The sequence below is a fragment of the Podarcis muralis genome, chromosome 7 (assembly GCF_964188315.1).
Source record: "Podarcis muralis chromosome 7, rPodMur119.hap1.1, whole genome shotgun sequence".
Classification (NCBI taxonomy): domain Eukaryota; kingdom Metazoa; phylum Chordata; class Lepidosauria; order Squamata; family Lacertidae; genus Podarcis; species Podarcis muralis.
In genome coordinates, this window is record NC_135661.1 from 53,737,629 (window position 1) to 53,756,182 (window position 18,554).

Below are 18,554 nucleotides of genomic sequence, written 5' to 3' on the forward strand. Positions count from 1 at the left end.
GGGGGCATCTTTTAAGATGTCATCATGGACTTTAGCCTTCCCCAAATTGCTGTAGTCCAAAACATCTAGAGGGCAAGCCCCCTCAGCCCCAGCCAGCACTCACTGGTTTGGGGAAAGCAATTCTATCTAGCTGGATCTTGTAGCCCTCCTCTTGCTAGATTGAAAGCATCAGAGAAGCAGGGAAGAGCAGCCAGAGCTACTATCTTCCCACTTCTGTGGTGGGCAGCCCAGGTGTCAGATTTCCCCAGAAGGAAGAAGGCTGACATGCACACCATGTGATTAGAGCCAAGAGCACCGTCTGGCTGTATCTGACAGGGAAAGGAGACCTAGCAACTTTGCTGTAAAATGGGCAAACTGTTCAATGCCAGAGTGTCCTGTAACTCCTCCTTCTCACCCCAGGCAACCTGGCTCTTTTGGGCAAGTGTATGAATCATTACTGGCTGCAGAAGAAGAATATGGCCCCTGGGTGTGAACCTTTGGCTGTCCGGCGCATGATGGAGGTGCTCCAGCCTCATGTTTATGGGCAGAGCATGGCTGGCGCTGGAGGAGGTGGCTTTCTCTATGTCTTAACTAAAGAGCCCAGGAACCAAGAGGCCTTGCAAAGGATCTTGATGGAAACAGAGGTGAGTGGAGCCAGCTCCTAAGTCCCTATCAATTGGTGTCTCCCTGCAGAAATTTCAGCAGGGCACATTTTGCAGGTTTGGGGTCCAGGAGCAGGTTAATACACACCCTCTCCCAAGGAAATTTGGAGAGGGGAAATTCAGTGATGGGTGGGTACCATGTAGTTGCAGGGAGGGGGAGCCTCACACTTGGGAGCTGAGTTTGGCCCTCCAGGCCTCTCTAACAGGCCCTTGAGATGGCCACACCCCTTGTCAAGGCTGCACTTCTCACCAACACTGCTTGGCATAATCTTTGAGTTCTTTGGCTGGTCTCTTCAGTTGTGATGATGCCTCTTTGCTTAGTCAGATGGAGACGTGGCTGTGTGTAGAAACCTAATTTTTCAGAGCTAGAATGTAGCCTCCTGGCCAAAGAGAAGAGTGGCCTCTGCACTGGCCTGTGACCTTCCAGGGCATGTAGCCCTGATGTCAGGTCAGGAGTTGGAGTCGACCCCCTTGTAGGGTTGAAGTTCCACCAGGCTGCAGAACAAAATATTCTGACTTAAATATTCTGTAGTGAAGATTTCACTCACCCTGCATGCCTTCCTTTCAGGGCCTGGGGAATTTCAGCATCCACACTGTGGAGGTGGACATAGCTGGGTTCCAAATACAGCTTCTGGAGGAGGATTGGGAACCATAGGCACTGCAGGGTTTCCTGCCCACGTCCTACAGCTGTGCAAGATCTATGGATGAATGACTCAGTGGCTGAATTTGGTTTAGTATTTCTTTGGAAGATTCATGCACTCCTTCACTGCAGATGGGGTGAAAACAGCAGCTGCCCCACCCAAGTGAAAAACAATACTTAGTTGTGAATTAGTAGGGCCTGGCAGTCAGATCTGCAGCATTCTTCAGGAAATTACGTGAAGTAATCAATGAAAAACTTTTTATTTCCTTGCTGATGTAAATCTCCTTTATTTAAATCGACCCACCCTCCGCACAGCATATGATGAACACATTAAGGGATCTTAAATGAATTCAGACCATTGATTGGTAGAGCTCAGCACTGTTGACTCTGACTGTAGGCAGCTATCCAGGGTCATAGGCATCTTAACTGTCTCTGTTTCTCAAGAGCCTTTTCACTGGAGACACCAAGGACAGAATGCAGAATCTACTGGCATAGAAGACATGTCTACATCCCCCAAAGCACCATCTTGTTCCTTTGACTTAGTTGATCTGTGGTCTTAGCCCCACTTGCTAACTAAAATTTACAATAATTGCTTGGCAATTTCAGTTGCTATTTAACTTGAATTTGTGTAGAAATGTTTGTGCATTATGATAAAGATGTAGAAACAGGTGAGCTGTACCAACTTGCAGAAAAACAAGAGGGAAATCTCTGAAGGAGGAACTAAGGTTTTGAAGTTTACCCAACGTATACTGAGGTGGTTGTTCTTTCAGCTTCAGAGATCCCACTGGGAAAGGGACTTGCATTTCCCTCCTGTCTTAAGAACATAGCAAGGCCTTCTTAGAAGAGGGCACCAGTGATCTCCACTAGCAGGAGTAGGTTGTTGCAAAGACAGCTAGAGGCGAAGTCGCTTGATGTCTTCACTGCGAAAATCCATCCGGAGGGCCAGCACTTGACGGACCTCAGCAGGGGTTAAGCGCCATGTCAGTGGGCCTGAGTTTGGCCCCCAGTAATCCAAAATCTCTGCTACCTGAATGGAAGAGGGAAAGCAAAGTGATTCACCAGGAAGAAGAACAGAGTGACAGTCCATCCAAAAAGCAGGTGGGCAGCTTGGAACACCATAGCTGTGCCTGTCCTCAGCAGTGGGACTGATATGTTGCTGGGTTGGATGCTAAGCTCTGTGTGGAGGAAGATAAGCATGTACCCAACATGGGCCCACAAGTGCTCTCCTCTCTAGCCAGCGTATGACATGGGAGGATTCCAGCTGCAAGGCCCAACACCAGCACCTGAACAGAAGAGACTGAGGCATACTATTTTTAGTCTATGCTATATTTGCTCTAGTCATCAGTTTTCTGAACTTCTAAAGGTGGGACTAAGCAAGTCAAGTGAGTCAGCCATCCAGCCCTCTGCTCCTGTCTGTGCATCTGCTCTGCCTGCCTTGCTCTCCCTGCTGCTGATTGCCCTTTACCCAGTGGGGGAGGGGAGAGACATTCTGCACTTGTTCAAAGGAGCCTGTTTTGAATGCTGGGAGCCTGGCCAGGCATCTTGGACCCTTTCTATAAAGCCAGGTGGAAGAAGCAGCAGTAGCCTCCACGGCTTTCATATGCCTGTGGTCTCCACAGCCCTGTGAGGATGGGATGCTGCTAGAGTGAGAAAGCAAGGCCTGTGACTTGCTCTCTACTACACTGTCTTGTTGCCAGCTGGGAACATTAATAACAATTAATCTGTTCCTGACTCAGAGCACAGCAAATCCAAGGAGAGCTGGTGGGTTGTGGTGAGTAGAGCAAATGGGTCAGAGCCCACCCTGGAACATACATATCTTGCCATTGCTTCCTGCTCCCTCCCCACTCCCAGTTCCCAAAGAGAGCAAAAGCTTGCTCACCCTTTCCAAGTTGAGAATGGTTGCCATCTGGGAGAGCCGGGCAAACTTGTCACGGATGGTCCAGGTGGTCACTGTGGTGAGGTAGGCAATTAGGGAGCGCAGCTCTTTGTCAAACTGCAGCCCACCCAGCTGAAGAAGCAAAAGGAGAGCAAGAGGTTAGGGGTTGCTACACTGAAAGGTGTGCCACAGGGTGATGGAGAACATTCGGACTCAGGTAATAAAGCCAAACCAAAGTGAAAATAAACGACAACAATAAAGCCCAGATGAGGCATAAATGGTCAGGGTCCCAGAAAGAAGGGGGCAGCTGCTTTGCTCTGATTCTGCCGTTGTGGGCTATGGTGAAGGTAAAGCCATAGAATATACCTCAAACCATGGCTTAGTCCACAGCAGCAGGACCAGAAGAGAAGCAAAGCAGATGCAATCTTCTGTACAGTTTAGATTCACTTTGCCATGTCTCTTGTCAGCATTTGCTTTGTTTACAAGATTCAGCTTCTTAAACTGAAGCTGCTGCCTGCAGCAAGTGCTTCTCACTGTGAGAAACCCAGCTCCACCAAGAGAAGAGCAAAGGGACAAGAATTCTGAGGAGTGGCAAGAAGGGAGCAGTCAGGCTGCTTGCTCTCTGGCCCTCCTGTTTAAGGTCTCTCCTTACCCTACTGAAAGTAGACTTGAGAACAACCTTCTCCAGTTCAACAGCAATGAGGGTGGTCATCAGGCTGGTCAGGCTGTCGTAGATCACCGGTGACAATCCAGCCTGCAGACAGAAAACAAGGGCTGCATCTCATAGGGCAATGTTACTGGAAAACAAGTGAGAGGGAAGAGTTGAGGAGGGCACTAATGGCCCCCTCTGTGATGGTACATCCACTTGCCTGTGATGTGTCGTCAGGGCCACAGGCAAGCTGGGTTACAAAAGAGTAGATAACGCCTGCTCAGGGCCCCAAACACACCTTGAACTCTGCCATCTGCTGCTCCAGATTGAGGATGAATTGCTGGACCCAGGGGTCGTTGGCCTCATAGTCATTGAACTCTTCCTACAATGGGAAAAGGATACAGATTGGGTCTCCCATCATTCTAGCACAAGCCCATGAATTTTTTAAAAGTTTTTTTATTCCAAATATACCAAAGAAAAAAAAGGAGGGAAACCCATATTAGTTTCCATTAACAAGAATAATCCATCAAAAAGGATAAGAATAACCTATCAAATTTAATTTAAACATTACATTAATGCAAGCTATCCATATGCCCAAATAGGTGCTCAAGAAATATTGTAAGATATATATTCAAATGTGAAAAGGGCAGTAAGATCTTCAAACCCCCGAATCACAGGTGGGCATTTATCCTTACAACCTCTTTGTAACTAGAAGGGCTCACAGGATCCCCTTCAGCTGACCTGGCATTTTTAACCAAAGCATCTTCATCAGCACCTGGCAGGTTTCCCTGCAGTGTCACATGCCTTTTAAGAGGGTGTTGCTTCCGCAGGCCTGAAGGCTTGAGGAAACACCCCGAGGATGGATTTTTAAAATATGTATCCTGCCTCTCTAAGTGCTTGAGATAGTGCAAGATATAGTAAAAATAACATTGAAGGTTATTTTCTTTAAAACCCACAAGAGTACTTAAAACTACCAGCAGCATAAAAGAGAGCTATGCCAGTCGGTTTTAGCCCAGCCATTCTCTAGCTTGCTGTTTTGGTTGTATTTCTCTGCTGGAAAGTAGGAGGAGTTCGTTCCAACAGCCCCTTCTCTGTACCATCTGAGCAGTTCAAATGAGCAGGCAGTAGGACTCACCTCTTCAATGTTATGGGAGACTGACAGGAAGAGGTTGATCCAAGGTTTCACCTGTGGCTTGATAGCTGAGTTAGTGAGCTCATTCAACCCTTCCTGTGGGGAAGCAGGTGGAGAAAAAGAGAAAACCTCTGTCAATCTACCAACATATTTAAAAAACCAGGTACCAGACACCTGTTCTTAGCCATTGCTGGCCTATGTGTACCAACTTTGTTCAGGAGAGCAGCTCTTGACAAAGGTGCAAATGAAACACAGGACTCCTCTGCCTCCAAAAGACAGAGGGAGATTGCTTGCAGTGGCAGCAACCAAGGAGAGTGACAACACTGGGTAGCAGGCTTATGGCCACACGTATATATGCCTGAGTCTGAGTGACTCCTGCAGTGGAGGAAGGGATTGCCTCCCAACCATGGAGCCACAGCATGGCCACCTGCAATTTGAAGTGGCAAAGTCCTGGGAAGCCCCAGAGACAAGACACAGGTGCTTAAGGATGGGAAGGGGTGTCACAGCAACCTGTCAGGTACTGGCCTGGTCTTATATTGCTCTAGGTATGTGCTGCCCCAGGCAGTCCCACAAAAGGCTTCCCACTCTGCAACATCATAGCCCCTGTTCTGGATTCCACTTTAAGCATCAGCCAAATAAGATGTCTCTCCCTTTACAGTGAAGTTCTCATGCCTCAGAGGCTGAATGCCTCATGCAGGGCCCAGGCTTGTTGATTTCTGGAAATCAGAGGCAGCCTGCTGAGCAAACCACCACTAGGCAATTTTGTAAGACAGTTCTTGGGATTTGTCTGCTGAACGGAGCTAAGAGGCCATGTTCAAACATTGGAAAGTTTACCTGCAACAGATCTCGAAACTTGTTGGACATGGCAGCCATGTCTGAAAGACAGCTGTCAATCTTGGGTTGTGCTTGTTCACCCCCAAACCCCTGGCTAAGCAGCTTGGCACAGTCACTCTGTGTGAAAGCACAAAAGAACCTGAGGTGCAGGAAGAGCCTTGTTTGTTACCAGGAGCAAAGGAGAAACATGACTGGTGATTGTGAGAGAGAACATAGTTAAAGAGAAGTTAAAGAAATGGCCTTTGAAGCTAGACTGGCAAGCAGGAAACAGTGGGCTCATACATTAGTGTAAATAAACACAGAAGAATCCTCTGCTCACTAACCCTCAGGAAGAAAACAATTGGGGGAGGGGGCTGGCCTTAGAAATAGGTGGGAAGACAGGCTGCCACAACCCCCTGTTTTGTGGGCTCAACACAGTATGCAAAGGGTAACATTTTAAAGGGCGAAGGAAAAAGGCAAGAGCTGAGGTGGGAGAGGACTTCACTGACAGCCTCTACCTCTTCACACCATGCAAACCATCACAGCTAGGGCTAAGCAGGCAGTGGGCAGTTTAAACCCAGTAGCTTATTTTAACAGACATCTTATTGAGAAGTTTTATTCGTCTGATTTAAGTGTGTTTACCACCCTAAACAGCTGGGATGAGCCAGTTAAAAAGTTTAAGAAAATGAATCAATCTAGATAAAAGCTCCCAACTGCAGATTTGAGTCAGGCCAACAGGCAGCCTCCCAAGAGCAAAGAGTGCAGACTAACAACGCTAACAACAGATAAGAGAAAGATGCCCTCAAGACCTTTCTTGGTAATCAGTGGTGGAAGGTCTGCTGACAGTACCTCCAGGGTCTTCTTTAGTGTCATGATGTTTTCACTGCAGATCTCCACATTGTTTAATGTCACCTAAAGAATGGGAGGAGGCAGAGAGGAAAGGGGGATCAGAATCTTGTGAAATTTGCTACTCCTGGGAAGATCCTTGCTGTGGGCACAATTAGGATTGGGCATGAAGAAGGACATAGCCAGATGCTCTCTTGAGACTTGCCACTGCTTGCTTGGCTAGTGGGTTAAGACAACCCACCTGTTTGGTTGGTTGGTTGGTTGGCTGCCTCCCTCCCTCCCTCTGGACAGAGAATACAGAACACCGTGACCAACCTCACCACTCCCTCTCCATCCTATTCACCTGGATGTAAGTACAACTCTCTTCATTGCAAATACAAAACCTCATTATACTTGACATTCATTCTTGGAGCCCATCACACTGACTTCTACTTGGTGACATCCATCTTTTCTCACCCAGTTGCACTGCTCTAACACCATAGCTTAATCTTCCAGATCCTGGCTAATGCTTAATAATAATAATAATAATAATAATAATAATAATAATAGAATTTATATACTGCCCTATACACAGAGGTCTCAGGGCGGTTCATAGAAAAGATCACAATGCTTGCTCCTATTCCTTCCCTATGTCTCCCACCTGTATTGCAGGTGTTTAAAGCTGCACACCCACCAGAAAGGACTGCTTGGCCTCATCTGTACTTTCAATGCCTTTGGTGTCAAACTTGCCCTGCTGAAGGCTGCTGTGCATGATGCTCACTGCGCTGGTCACACCTCTCTGGAAGTCCTGGAATGTGGTGGCTGGGAAACCCATCTTGAGTTTGTTGCACAAGACCTCCCTGGAAAGGGCAAGAGAGGAGATGGTAGTTGCCAAGATGTCCTGTGAGATCTGACCGCTTCCAAGTCACTGTCATACCACGCTGGGCAAAGGGGACAAAGGCAGTGAACTCCTCCAAGGATTTCCTTCCTCCCAATTCTTCCAATCATTGCCTGCCACCCTCCTACTCACCACCTTTATTTAGAACCAGCTATTTCAGCTGCTCATCAGCACATGGAAGTGACATACACAGTTCTCAAGAGGGCTTAGATAATAAATATTCTGCTCTCTTGCCCAGGAATATTCTCGAGGCACTTGGCCATCCATCCCCAGAACATCTGTTCACTGCATGCCAATGAAGTGCCCCTAAAGTCACAGCCTTTCTTGTGCACAATAATGGCCAGGAATCTGGAAGGCTGCAGTATGAAGAAGCCAAGGAATTTTGCATGTAACATTTGCCATTGTGGAACTAGACATGATGTGACCCCTGTGTCAAATTCAGAATTTCACTCTCTGCTCAAAGAAGAAGCTAGCCTGCTCCTCTCTGCTGATCCTCTTGAAGCCTTTCACAAAAAAGAGGCTGGAAGTTGACTACCCTTTCAAAGGGGGAGACAAAAGCTTAGGAATCTTGGAGCAGATACCTACAAGGCAGGTAGGAACCTGCACCTCATGGCGCCATCTGGTGGAGACCAAGGAGGCCAAAAACCTATGTGCTGAAAATCTGTAACCGTAAGTGCTATATTAGGTGAACTGCCTGGACCACCGCAGTCTAGGAGGGCCAAAAAGCTTCACACCACACACCTGAAATCTGACTCCAGCTCCGTGATGGAGTGATTGATCATAGCACAGAGACAGTCAATGCTGGAGCTGGAAAGAGCCCGCCCAATGCACTTCTTCACGATATAGAAGACATCATCCACCATACTGGAGGTCAGCTGACCCTTCTCACATGTGTCCATAGCAACAGCCTGGCAAAGAAATCAACACACATCAATGACTTCCACAGAACACCTATATTGGTGCAGCTGCACTGGCTACCTGCATGTTTCCTGGCCTAATTCAAAGTGCCTGTTTTCACCTATATGATTCAGGACCTCGCTGGAGTCATTGATCTTCATCTGAGCCATTCTCTGGGTGCACTCTTTGAGGGAGATTCAGAGAGAAGGAACAAGGGAGAGCATGGCTTTTCAGCTCTGGTTCCCAGTCTGTGGAAGGCTGTCCCCAGTGAGGTCTGTCTGGCACGGTCAACAACATCCTTCAGGTGCCAGGTTAAAACTTGTCTCTTCTACCAGGGATATGACCTAGTATGACACCTATTTGATTGCATGCTCTTCTTGCTGATGCTTTTGGTTTTTCTGCTGGACTTGATTATAGGTTAGCGGAAAGGTTCTACTGTAATGTATTGCCTTATATGTTATGTCGTTCAACCTTTAGTAAGTCACTTAGAGTAAGACAAGTAAATAAGGAGGGCCAACAAGACTCTTCACAACCTGCAAAGCCAGCTGATCATGAACTGCTCTGGCAGGCAGGTGCGCCCTCCAGACATGGGCCTTCCAGAATTTGCTGTGCCTGAAGAATAGAGGATATTTTTTAATCTATGAAGAGAATTTCAAAGGGGTCTCAAAACCGTAACAGTCTTTTCTGGTGCTCGCAGTATAGGCAATTCAGAAATCCCCAACATTACACCCCACAGGAATTTTCAGAGCTCATTCAATCAGAAGGGCCTCAATCCACTATGATGCACTCAGTACCCTAAGATTCAACTCAATATCCCTCCATCCTGAAAAGGGGGGGCAGCTTCCCCTACCTTGTTGACAGTCTCCCTCATGAAATACTCCTCCATGGTAATATAGTAGCCAATCAGCTCCTGCATGGCGCAGCTCAGTAAGCAGTTGTTCAGCAGCTTGTCCAGGCACTTCTGATGCTCTGTGGAGTACAAGCAAAGAAGCAGGCCATGGGCTGCAGTAACAGAACACCAGTCCAGCTCCTTCTTAGCAACTGCAATTTCCTGCACACAACATTCCCCACTCCTGGTAAGTCACCCACCTTGTATTGCAATCAACAGCCTATTTAGGAGGAAAACAAGAACAGGGGAATGATGCTACACAAGACTTGGGCCAGGGGGGAAAATGCACTCAGAATGAATTAGGCAGCAGGTTTTTGGAAGGCTTCCTTAGATCCTGAGGCAGGGGTAGGAGCTATGGACTGCAAGCTCTGACTCTTTCCCAATATCAACACCAAGCAGCTTGTGAGCCATTTCCACACCCTCCTTGGTAACCACAGCCCAAGGGAACACAACCTTCTTGGCAGGAGTGAAGTTGCAGAGGTGAGGGGGTGGGTTGAGCAATTCCTTAGTCCTGCTCTGTACCTTCCTAAAATGTTAATGCCTCTTGCCTGCCTGGATGGAGGCTTGAGACAGATATGTCTGAGTGTGTGCCTGGAGGCATCTTGCGCTGTTTGTTACATGGCTGGAATTCAGCCAGATGTACAAAGGTGAGAGTCACTGTTACTCTGCCCACTTCTATCCCAACCCTACCCACATTGGCACATGAATATTGGGAAATCCTGCCTGATCCAGAGCCCACAAAGCATGGCCAAGGAATCCTAATAGTGCAATCCTAACCATACCTACTTAGAAGCAAGTCCAATTGAATTCAATGGGGCTTACTCCCAGTAAGCGGAGTTAGTAATGCAGCATAATTTGTTAACTTATTATTTCTGTTGTGAAATCTTGCCCACTACAACAAGTTCATCTGGTAAGCCAAACCAGCCACAAGTCAAAGAGCATCTCCGATTTGGTTTTGTGCAAGGAGCATTTAAGTTTTCACCTTGCTTCACATCCTCTGAAGCCATGGAATCTCCCACCTCAAAGTCGGAGATGATGCGCCTTCGAATGAATCTCAGATACAGCTCACTCCGTGCATTCATCAAGGTAACCTCCGTTAAAATGGGGTCAAGTTCCCTGTGAGAAGAAAAGTGACAGTCAACAGCAGAACCACTGAGAAAGCAGGCATTTCACAACAAGATGAGGTGGTAGAACAAAGTCCTAAGACAGCTCTGGACAGCCAGCAAGCTCACGTTGGAATCCTGAAATTGCCACATGTAAAACAATGCTTCCCGTCAACAAACAAATGTTTGCAGATGTAGAAATGTAGCGCCACGAGCCATTCTGGGACCATAAGGCTGGCTTTGCCATTTCCTGTCATGCCAATGATTTGTGGTTTTTGTTTACCAGTGCTGTGAAAACCTGTTCCTCATAGCAGAGGAACAAGCTTAAGGGGAGGCCTTGCTGTTCCTGCAAGGAAATTGGTTAATAACTGTGCATTTGGGTTTGGCAGGAACAAGAATCCCTAGACACCTCAGTGTAGTCATCAGCTGGGTGGCTAAAACTTGAGCTTAGCAATGACCAGAGACAAACTCATAAGGTAGGCAAAACTTGCCACAGCAGCTCTGGAGAGTGGGTTTTAAACTGGTGCATGTACACCCCCACCCCCACTCTTCCTTTCCAGAGAGAGATGCAAACCTCTGGCTGCTGCAAATTGCCTTCAATCCTATAAATTCACCCAGCTAATTGAACAACTCAAGCAGAGAAATGTAATACCAGCCAGGACTTAACCTAGATTGGAACAGGGTCCAGTTAATGGCCAGTCTTCAACAGAGCCAACAACTGCCACAACCCTCTTGAGTACCTTCCTGAGAAAGCATTAGCAACCAAGTGGTAGTTGTCATAATCATTTGCTCCAGGGTGTAAGTCAACTCATAAGACCCTGGCCTGCTCATCCTCACCACTTTACATTCTTACCTATTCTAATCCACTCTTCCCCCTTTTCCATTCCAATTTGCAGCTGATATGATCACTCTCTGATGCAAATGGTTCCATCAAACACACAAATACGGTACAACACAATTCCATCTCGTGCAGTCTTCCATTGTGAGACAGAAAAGAGTTGTGGCTGAAAAGCAGGAAGGAAAGAGGGGGAGGTTTTGGCCAGTTTACCTTGGCTCAATCTTTTCTGCAACTGAACTCCTCATCATGCTGTTCTGAACATGCTGAAACTGCAAGTGTAAGAAGTAGAGAGCTGTTAGAAATCTCTTTTCTGCTTGTTGACTCCTAAATTACCAGTCTCCTCCCGCTGGAGCAGTAATAAGGCAACAGGTAGAGGGAAGAAGAGCTAAGGATGACCTCTTCATTCCATACCCAAGGGGAATTTACATAGGAGTTAGAGAGAGATCAGAAACAGAAGGGTGCTGACAGAAGCTTTCGAAAGAAGCATTAAAAAGAAAAGAAAAAACACACTAATAAGCAAACCCCAGAAGTATTTGCTATGTTGGACAACAGGAGTCTACAGGGAAATCACCACCAAGCCTTAGAGCATGACTCAGCACACACACACACACACACACACACACACACACACACACACAGAGAGAGAGAGAGAGAGAGAGACAGAGACAGAGACAGAGAAACAGAGACAGCGAGCAAGCTCATTTATTTGCTGGGCCTTGAAGCTCATTGGGTGGCCTTGGACAAGCCAGCTAAACTGACACACAGGAGAGTTGGAAGGCAATGGGTAGCATCATTACCCATTGGTGTACATGGCACATTGCAGAGTTAGTAACTTAGGGACTACAGGAAAGGTCACTCACCTTCTGACATGCCTTGAGTGAGAGGGAAGGGGAGGGGAGGGTGTGGGCTGTGGCTGCAGACATTTGGGGGCACTTTTCTGTGTGGAACCTAAAGACCCTTTAGGCATATCAGCCTGGGTGCACTGGGTGGCCACACTCTGCCCAGTTTGCAAATGGGACAGAAACAGTGACCACTGGGATGTTGTAAAAACTGAATCAACAGGGATTGAAGGTATACAGCAGGCAGGACGGGGTGTGGGTGAGAGTAACTGGGGCCACTAGTAATTAGAGCATTTGAGTTCCCTAACCAGCCAAGAGACTAGCCTTCTGCACTGGCATGCCACCACCAATAAGAGAACACAGGTGACCCCAGCAGCAGCCCACAATGTGAGGTCTGCATGTGCTGTCCCTATTGTTACAAGCCACATAAAGGGCTCTCTTGCACCGGCAAACTCAAGAGAAGCCTCATGGAACTGGCTCAAAGTGGGTTCCTCCATGTCTTCCTCAGGCCACACTGGCAAGTCTCTCACCTGTCTGTGATAGGATCTCTGCTGGATAAACTTGTCCACAACCTTTTCTACCTGTCGATCACATTCTGTCTGTAGGTGCTTAATCAGTGTATAAAGCCTGCCTGGTCCATAGTAGGTCTCCACAATGGGCTGGTGGGTCTCCACAATACGGGCAATCCCTAGAAGAAGAAAAAACAGGTGGTATGAGACTGTTGTACAGTGCTCCAGAAAAAGCTGCCACCCCATCCTGTGAGGACAAAAGGATCATTCCAAACAGAAGCCCAAGACTTTCCTTCAACACTTCATTGCTTGTGCAATGCTGTCAAGACAGCATCCTGTTTCTAGTAATATGGGGAAGGGCCACAGCTCAGTGGTAGAGCATCTGCTGGGCATGCAGATGCTTCCAGAGTCAGTCCTTAATGGCATCTCCTAGTAGCTCTGGGAACACGCCCCAACTGAAATCATGAAAAGTCCCTGGCGGTCAGTATAGGCAGTACTGAATTAGATGGACCAATGGTTTGACTTAGCATAAGGCAGATATTCTAAGGTATTCTCAATGGTGGCAGGGGGTTACCTTCAAAAAGTAGGGTCAGCGTGTCTGCAAAGATAGCTGCAGCTCTACGGTCACTCATGTCTGTCTTCATCACCAACTGCAGGTTCTCCTCCGCTTTATTTGCAACCTGAAAAGAACGGAGACTTTTAGCCTATGTTATCCCACAGCCTCAGTCAAAAGTCATGCAAGGACAATCCTCCTCGAGGAGCCTTTTTTAAAAATTAAGATTTTGTTAATCAATCAATCAATCAATCAATCAATCAATCAAATCTTTACAGCAGTCCAAGCTGGTGGCCATCACTTTAACCTGTTGCAGATAGTTCCATAGTTGAATTATGTGTTACGTGATGAATATGAGGCTGCTTGTAACTGTGCACACATCTACTGTGTTCCATCCTTACCCATCTTTTTTCTAAACTAAAAAGTCCCAGTTTCTATATGACTGACCCACTAGAACAGGAGCAATGGCTCAACCCCAAGAAGCTCAGAATGCATTTCAGTTGCAAACGAGCAGCAGCTCTCAAGCTACACTTACCTGTTTGCACAGGTACTCGGAGAATTTACTTAGTCCTTCTTCATGCAAGCCCAGCAGAGGAAATATCTTGAAAAAGCGCTCCACTTGGGGCAGGTCTTCCTGTTTTGTGGCAATGTCAAATTTCTCAGTCACAATCACCTTCAGGCGCTGCTCTGCCTCCTGCAGAAGCTTCAAGTTGGCCTCAATTATGCTGCCTGCCCAGAAAGGAGAGTCTCAATATCATTTCTCTGAAATGGCTCCATACTTAAGGAAGGACCTCCCCTCAGAGGTGGGTCACACATCAATATTATCACTTTAAAAAATGCTCCTTTTTGTTCAGACCTTGGAAGGGCACCGTGATTTGCTTCTGCTGGTTATCTTTTATTTCATCCCTGTTGACATTTAATCTTACTTTTAATTAGGATTTATGATGGTTCTGTATTTATATACTGTTTATTGTGTTTTTAAAACATGCGTCATGCCCTGCCCTGAGACCCTTGTGTGAACCGCTAGGGTGTTATAAATATGTGAAATAAAAAAAGTGGAATGAAAGTAGTAGAAGTTTAGGCAGCATTTGTTCGTAGTGACAAAGTTGGCTTTTGTTCATTTTTACTAGTAACATCAGAAATCATCACAGAAACACAGAATTGAAAGATGACTCTGGGTGTATTCTGTAAAACCAAATGACACTTAATGTACTTCACAACAATCAGGTGCCTTTTTGGCTATTGTTAATATATTAGAATCCACCCCAAATATTGTTTTTACAGTGTAGGGTGGGATATTAGATACAATTAAATAAACCAATAAACATAATGAATACCTTCCCGGCCCTGCCTGCTGAGCTCAATGACAGATTTGTCCAAAGAAAGGTAGCGATGAATATGCGCAGCAGCCTGTTCATAATCTTCATTCCTCAGGGCTGTCTGGACTCCATCCATGCAGAACGTCAAGTCCAGAATGTCGTCTGCTCTCTGGATGGCTTGATAGAGGCGATTCTGCCAAGAAGGGCCCCAATTAATTCCCCTCCAAAATTGGCAAGGCAGGAGCAGAAGAGGCTAATGGAGACCACAACAGCTGAGGAAGCTACATATGATGATTTCCCAGCTATGGGTGCTCCGCGCCAATCCCACCAGCCAGATTGCTGCTCTGTGAGCATGCATTCAAGATACGATAAGCAGGGCCTCCAAGATCCAGCACAGCAGGGAAGAGCTCTCCAGGATGCAACTAGCCTGGCCACGATCACACACATTCGTCTTATCAAGGCTGGGCCAAAGCAGCACACGCTGCATCAGGATGTCTTTGAAAAACATTTGGAAACTTAAGCTGAAGTTTTGACTGGGGCAAGCTTTTTTGCAGCTTGCTATTGCTATATCAGGTGTCATGGCTTCGAATGACTTCTTCTAAAGTCCTAAACAGCTTGGAGGCAGACCATCTCTTCCCACAAGGATCCTGCCCATCTACACAGGGGAAAATCTGCTCTCAGCACCGAAAGGGTGCCTGGTGGGAATGTGGGGGACAACCATTGTCATGGCACTGTATGTGAGGCATTCCATGCCCTGGGAGATGAGATGGGCTCCCTTGCTAACAGTTTTCAGATGCCAAACAATGACATTTTTGTTCCAGTATGCCTACAATGCACCCTTTCCTTGCCTATCCCTGTAGTAACTAATATATTTGAATACCTTAGACCTTGGCCTGTTGTCTCTTCGCTCTTTCCTCTTTCTGTGATCGTAACCCACTTTAACTCCAGGTTAAAAGATCCCAACATGTCTCTTGATTATGCATGTGAAGGGATATGCCCATGTAAATGGAGAATATGTGGGAACAGTCGTATTTGAAACAAGTGCATCTGAAACATTTCTGCAACCCTTGACAACTCAAATAAAGACCACATCTCAAAAACAGATGAGTAAAAGGGGACAGCTTTGTATTCTTATTATTTATTGAATTTCTATACTGCCCTACTTATGAAGATCACGCGGTGGTTCACAATATAAAAACACAAAAATACATACCATGATAACAAACCAAAACAATACTCCCACAATATTATTATTACTGTACAGGTATGAAAGGACCAGTGATGGGGGAGGGAAAGAAAAATTCCTCCTTAATCACACACAGTCAACAATCACACACAGCCATGTCATGACAACCCAATCGGACTCAAAGCTCAGTATGGCTTTACCTTGGCAAGGTCGAGCTGTCGGACTTTGCTGCTGACATTCTCAGCCAGATTGCAGGTGAAAGTGATCATTCCAGCTAGCTGCTTCGCATCGCCTTCAATGAGTTGCAGGTTAGGACTGAAAACAAAGAAACAAGGGAAAGTAGGAATTTTTTTTTGGAAAAAACAGCATCCACAAGGGTAATGACAATCGGCCTGACCTTCATCTGGCTCTATTTGTTCCGGCAATGATGCAGCACTGCACATACAGTACTACGACTGCTACTCACCCCATGCGATGAAGGGTAGCCATCTTGCTCTCCATGGAGCTCTGCTGTTCCAGAAGCATCTCCAACTCTTCTTCCACGGCTTTCTGAAAAACAGAAATATAATGCTGCAGGCATAATCAATGCCCAATTTGCAGCATGTCCCTTTCAAGATCAATGGTAACAGCATGACTTAAGAACTCAATGTGACATCAGATCAGAGATCCAAGCAAAAGGTTGCTAATAGGGGTTGGGTACATCACATGCTCTATTCTGCATCAGTTTATCCTTTCCATGAAAGAGGGTATGCTTCCTCTCAAACAACAATGGAGTCCATTACTAGATAAATGGGATATTCATCACTATCATATCCTCCTCCTGGGCTTCCAGAGGCAGATACTGCCCTGGAATGATCCATCAAGGCTCTTTTGTCTCCTTGGGTTCAGGACCTTTGCACACATGACCAATATTTGTTGCACATCACTAGCTCTGATTCTACCAAATCATATGGCACAATCCACATTATGCTGGATTTGGGGTCCCCAACATAACGCCCATGGCCACTCCCTGTGGTGCACTCTGAGGACAACTGCACCTGCCCATGCATGCTTAACACTGTGTGGTTCTGCCAAGCAAACTGCAGGCATTCATGTGCTGTACCCTCTTCCCTTTCTTGGCCCAGAGAAATTCCTCTTTGGAAAGGAAGGTGGGGGATCTGGAGGCTCATGCCTTTCTTTGTCTTGCCGCCTTTTCAGGAAAGAAAAAGGCAGGATCCTGTTACTACTACCTTTAAAGTGATATGGGTGTGTTCCTGGCTGTTTTTATATATATGTTACTTTTACTGGCTTTTATGTTGAGTGGGTTGGAATGTTTTGCCCGTATTTGAGTGGGTGGTGGTGGCAGCAGGCTTAGTGGGACTGTTTTGCCTTCTTTGTGGGGGTGTTTGGATTGCCTGCGTTTGAGGTTGCATACCTTTTGGCTGTTTGTTTTGGTAGGTTTGCTGATACCTCTTTTGCTTGTTTGGGGGGAGGTTGCCTCCCCTTTGACTTGCTTATGATAGTGTTTTCCCTGTAGTTTACTTAGGATGAGATATTTTGTGTATCACTAGTTTTTGGGTCTTTGCAGTGGCCACAACACTTTATTAGATTGCCAAATGTGTCCCAGGCCACAAAAGGTTTGGGACTAGAGTACTGATGGTTGTTACCACATCTATCCAGAAACCGAAACAGACACTTGCTCAGATGCACCCAGGAATTTTAACTGTGGAATATTTGTGGCCCTATGATATGACATTTTAGGTTTTCATCATTCTACCTTGTTTTAAGTTTTGTGAGGGAGAGTCATGAGCATCTATTTAACCCCCCTTTTGCCAACTATGCAGCCCCGACATCATTTGATCACATCTGGTGGGCAACAGGTTGGCGAAAGCTGGTCTCCCATCTTGAAGGAAGGAGAACCTAAGAGGGGTTTGATGGCTCAGGCCAAAGGCAGCCCACAGAGTCCAGCATCCTTTCCTCACCATGGCCAACCAGATGCCCCAAAGGGAAACCCACAAACAGGATATGGGTGGGACAGCAACTCTCCCCCTTGAAATACCAGAAACTACTACTATTCAGAAGCATCACTGCCTCTGATCATGGAAGCAGCACATAGCCATCCTGGGTAATAGCCACTGAAAACCTCCTCTTCTTCCACTTTGCCCAATACTCTTAATGTCCTCTAATTTAGTGCCCACCCCTGCCTCCTGCGGAAGGGAGTTCCACAGTTTAGCTCTGTGCTGCGGGAAGATGGGGCTTTCTTTGGGGGGAAAGGGAGCCTTGCCCGCCGCTTGCTTCCCCGTTCCTAACTCAAAGCGGCGGCGCGGCGGGGCACCCTCGACAGGAGCGAGGTCCGAAGGGATACCGAGGCAGCCTAGATCCGAAGTGACGGGGGCTGGAAGGGGAGGGAGAGAATATAATCCAAGGCGCACCTCCTCCCCGCACAGGCGGCTGTAGGCGGCCTCCAGCTCCGGCAGGTCAGTGAGCGCCCGGATTTGCTCCATGGATAGCGAGGAGGATGAGGAAACAGAAGGTCCGGAGCCGCCGCCATCGCTCCCTCCCCTCAGGCCTGAACCGGCCGACGCCGCCATTTTGGCCCCGCGTCGTTCTAGAGATTAGAAAATTGAAGAGTCGTGCTGAATTAACCAGGAAATGGTGCTTCCGGGCTCCTGAGGACGCTTTTTTTTAATGGTACCCCCCCTCTCCCGCCCGGGCCCTAAGCGTAAGCGGACCAAAGTTACTGATCTGTAATTAGATTTCTGCTCCCTCTTTCGCCCAGGAAGCTCACGGCTCTCCTCCCACATTTTATTCTCACAACCACCCTGCGAGGTAGGCCTACAAGCCGAGAGGCAGCGATTAGCCTAAGGGCAGCCTCTGACTTCCAAGGCTGAGCGGGGGCATTGAAACCGTGTCTCCCGCGGTCTCCCTTGGCTCTTGATGGCTGCAACGCCTGTTTGACTTCATTTCA

At 47.0% G+C, this 18,554-nt stretch overlaps 2 protein-coding genes across 7 annotated transcripts in view; one reads left to right on the forward strand and one right to left on the reverse strand.

Moving 5' to 3' along the window:
* Positions 1-1,547, forward strand: part of FCSK (fucose kinase) — a 22,392-nt gene extending 20,845 nt beyond the window's left edge. For all 5 annotated transcript variants that reach the window (XM_028739439.2, XM_077931777.1, XM_077931778.1 and 2 more), the window contains 2 exons: positions 400-623; positions 1,210-1,547. In XM_028739439.2, the coding sequence (XP_028595272.2) occupies positions 400-623; positions 1,210-1,296 (311 nt within the window). In that variant the 3' untranslated portion in view covers positions 1,297-1,547. The remainder of the gene's footprint in view (positions 1-399; positions 624-1,209) is intronic.
* COG4 (component of oligomeric golgi complex 4) lies at positions 1,526-18,194 on the reverse strand. Of its 2 annotated transcripts, XM_077931782.1 has the most exons (19): positions 18,019-18,194; positions 16,074-16,156; positions 15,808-15,922; positions 14,440-14,614; positions 13,638-13,831; positions 13,124-13,229; positions 12,571-12,728; positions 11,412-11,470; positions 10,243-10,376; positions 9,222-9,340; positions 8,216-8,382; positions 7,271-7,436; positions 6,601-6,663; positions 5,773-5,889; positions 4,942-5,034; positions 4,105-4,188; positions 3,810-3,911; positions 3,161-3,289; positions 1,526-2,308 (listed from the first exon to the last, which is right to left on the reverse strand). In XM_077931782.1, the coding sequence occupies exons 1-19, from the start codon at positions 18,175-18,177 to the stop codon at positions 2,174-2,176; spliced, it is 2,358 nt and encodes a 785-aa protein (XP_077787908.1). In that variant the 5' UTR covers positions 18,178-18,194; the 3' UTR covers positions 1,526-2,173. The 2 variants fall into 2 exon arrangements, with proteins under 2 accessions (XP_077787908.1, XP_077787909.1); XM_077931783.1 differs by lacking the exons at positions 1,526-2,308; positions 3,161-3,289 and having other exon boundaries at positions 3,844-3,954.
* Between the last annotated feature and the right edge of the window lie 360 nt (positions 18,195-18,554).

What these genes read in the sequence shown, in the direction of transcription:
- COG4 (XM_077931782.1), bottom strand. Translation starts at nt 18,177, where the DNA reads ATGGCGGCGTCGGCCGGTTCAGGCCTGAGGGGAGGGAGCGATGGCGGC. An exon ending in GCCGCCTGTGCGGGGAGGAG is followed by an intron (nt 16,157 to 18,018) that starts GTGCGCCTTGGA and finishes TCTGTTTTTCAG; the next exon opens with AAAGCCGTGGAAGAAGAGTT. An exon ending in AGCAGATGGCAGAGTTCAAG is followed by an intron (nt 3,912 to 4,104) that starts GTGTGTTTGGGG and finishes TTCTGTCTGCAG; the next exon opens with GCTGGATTGTCACCGGTGAT.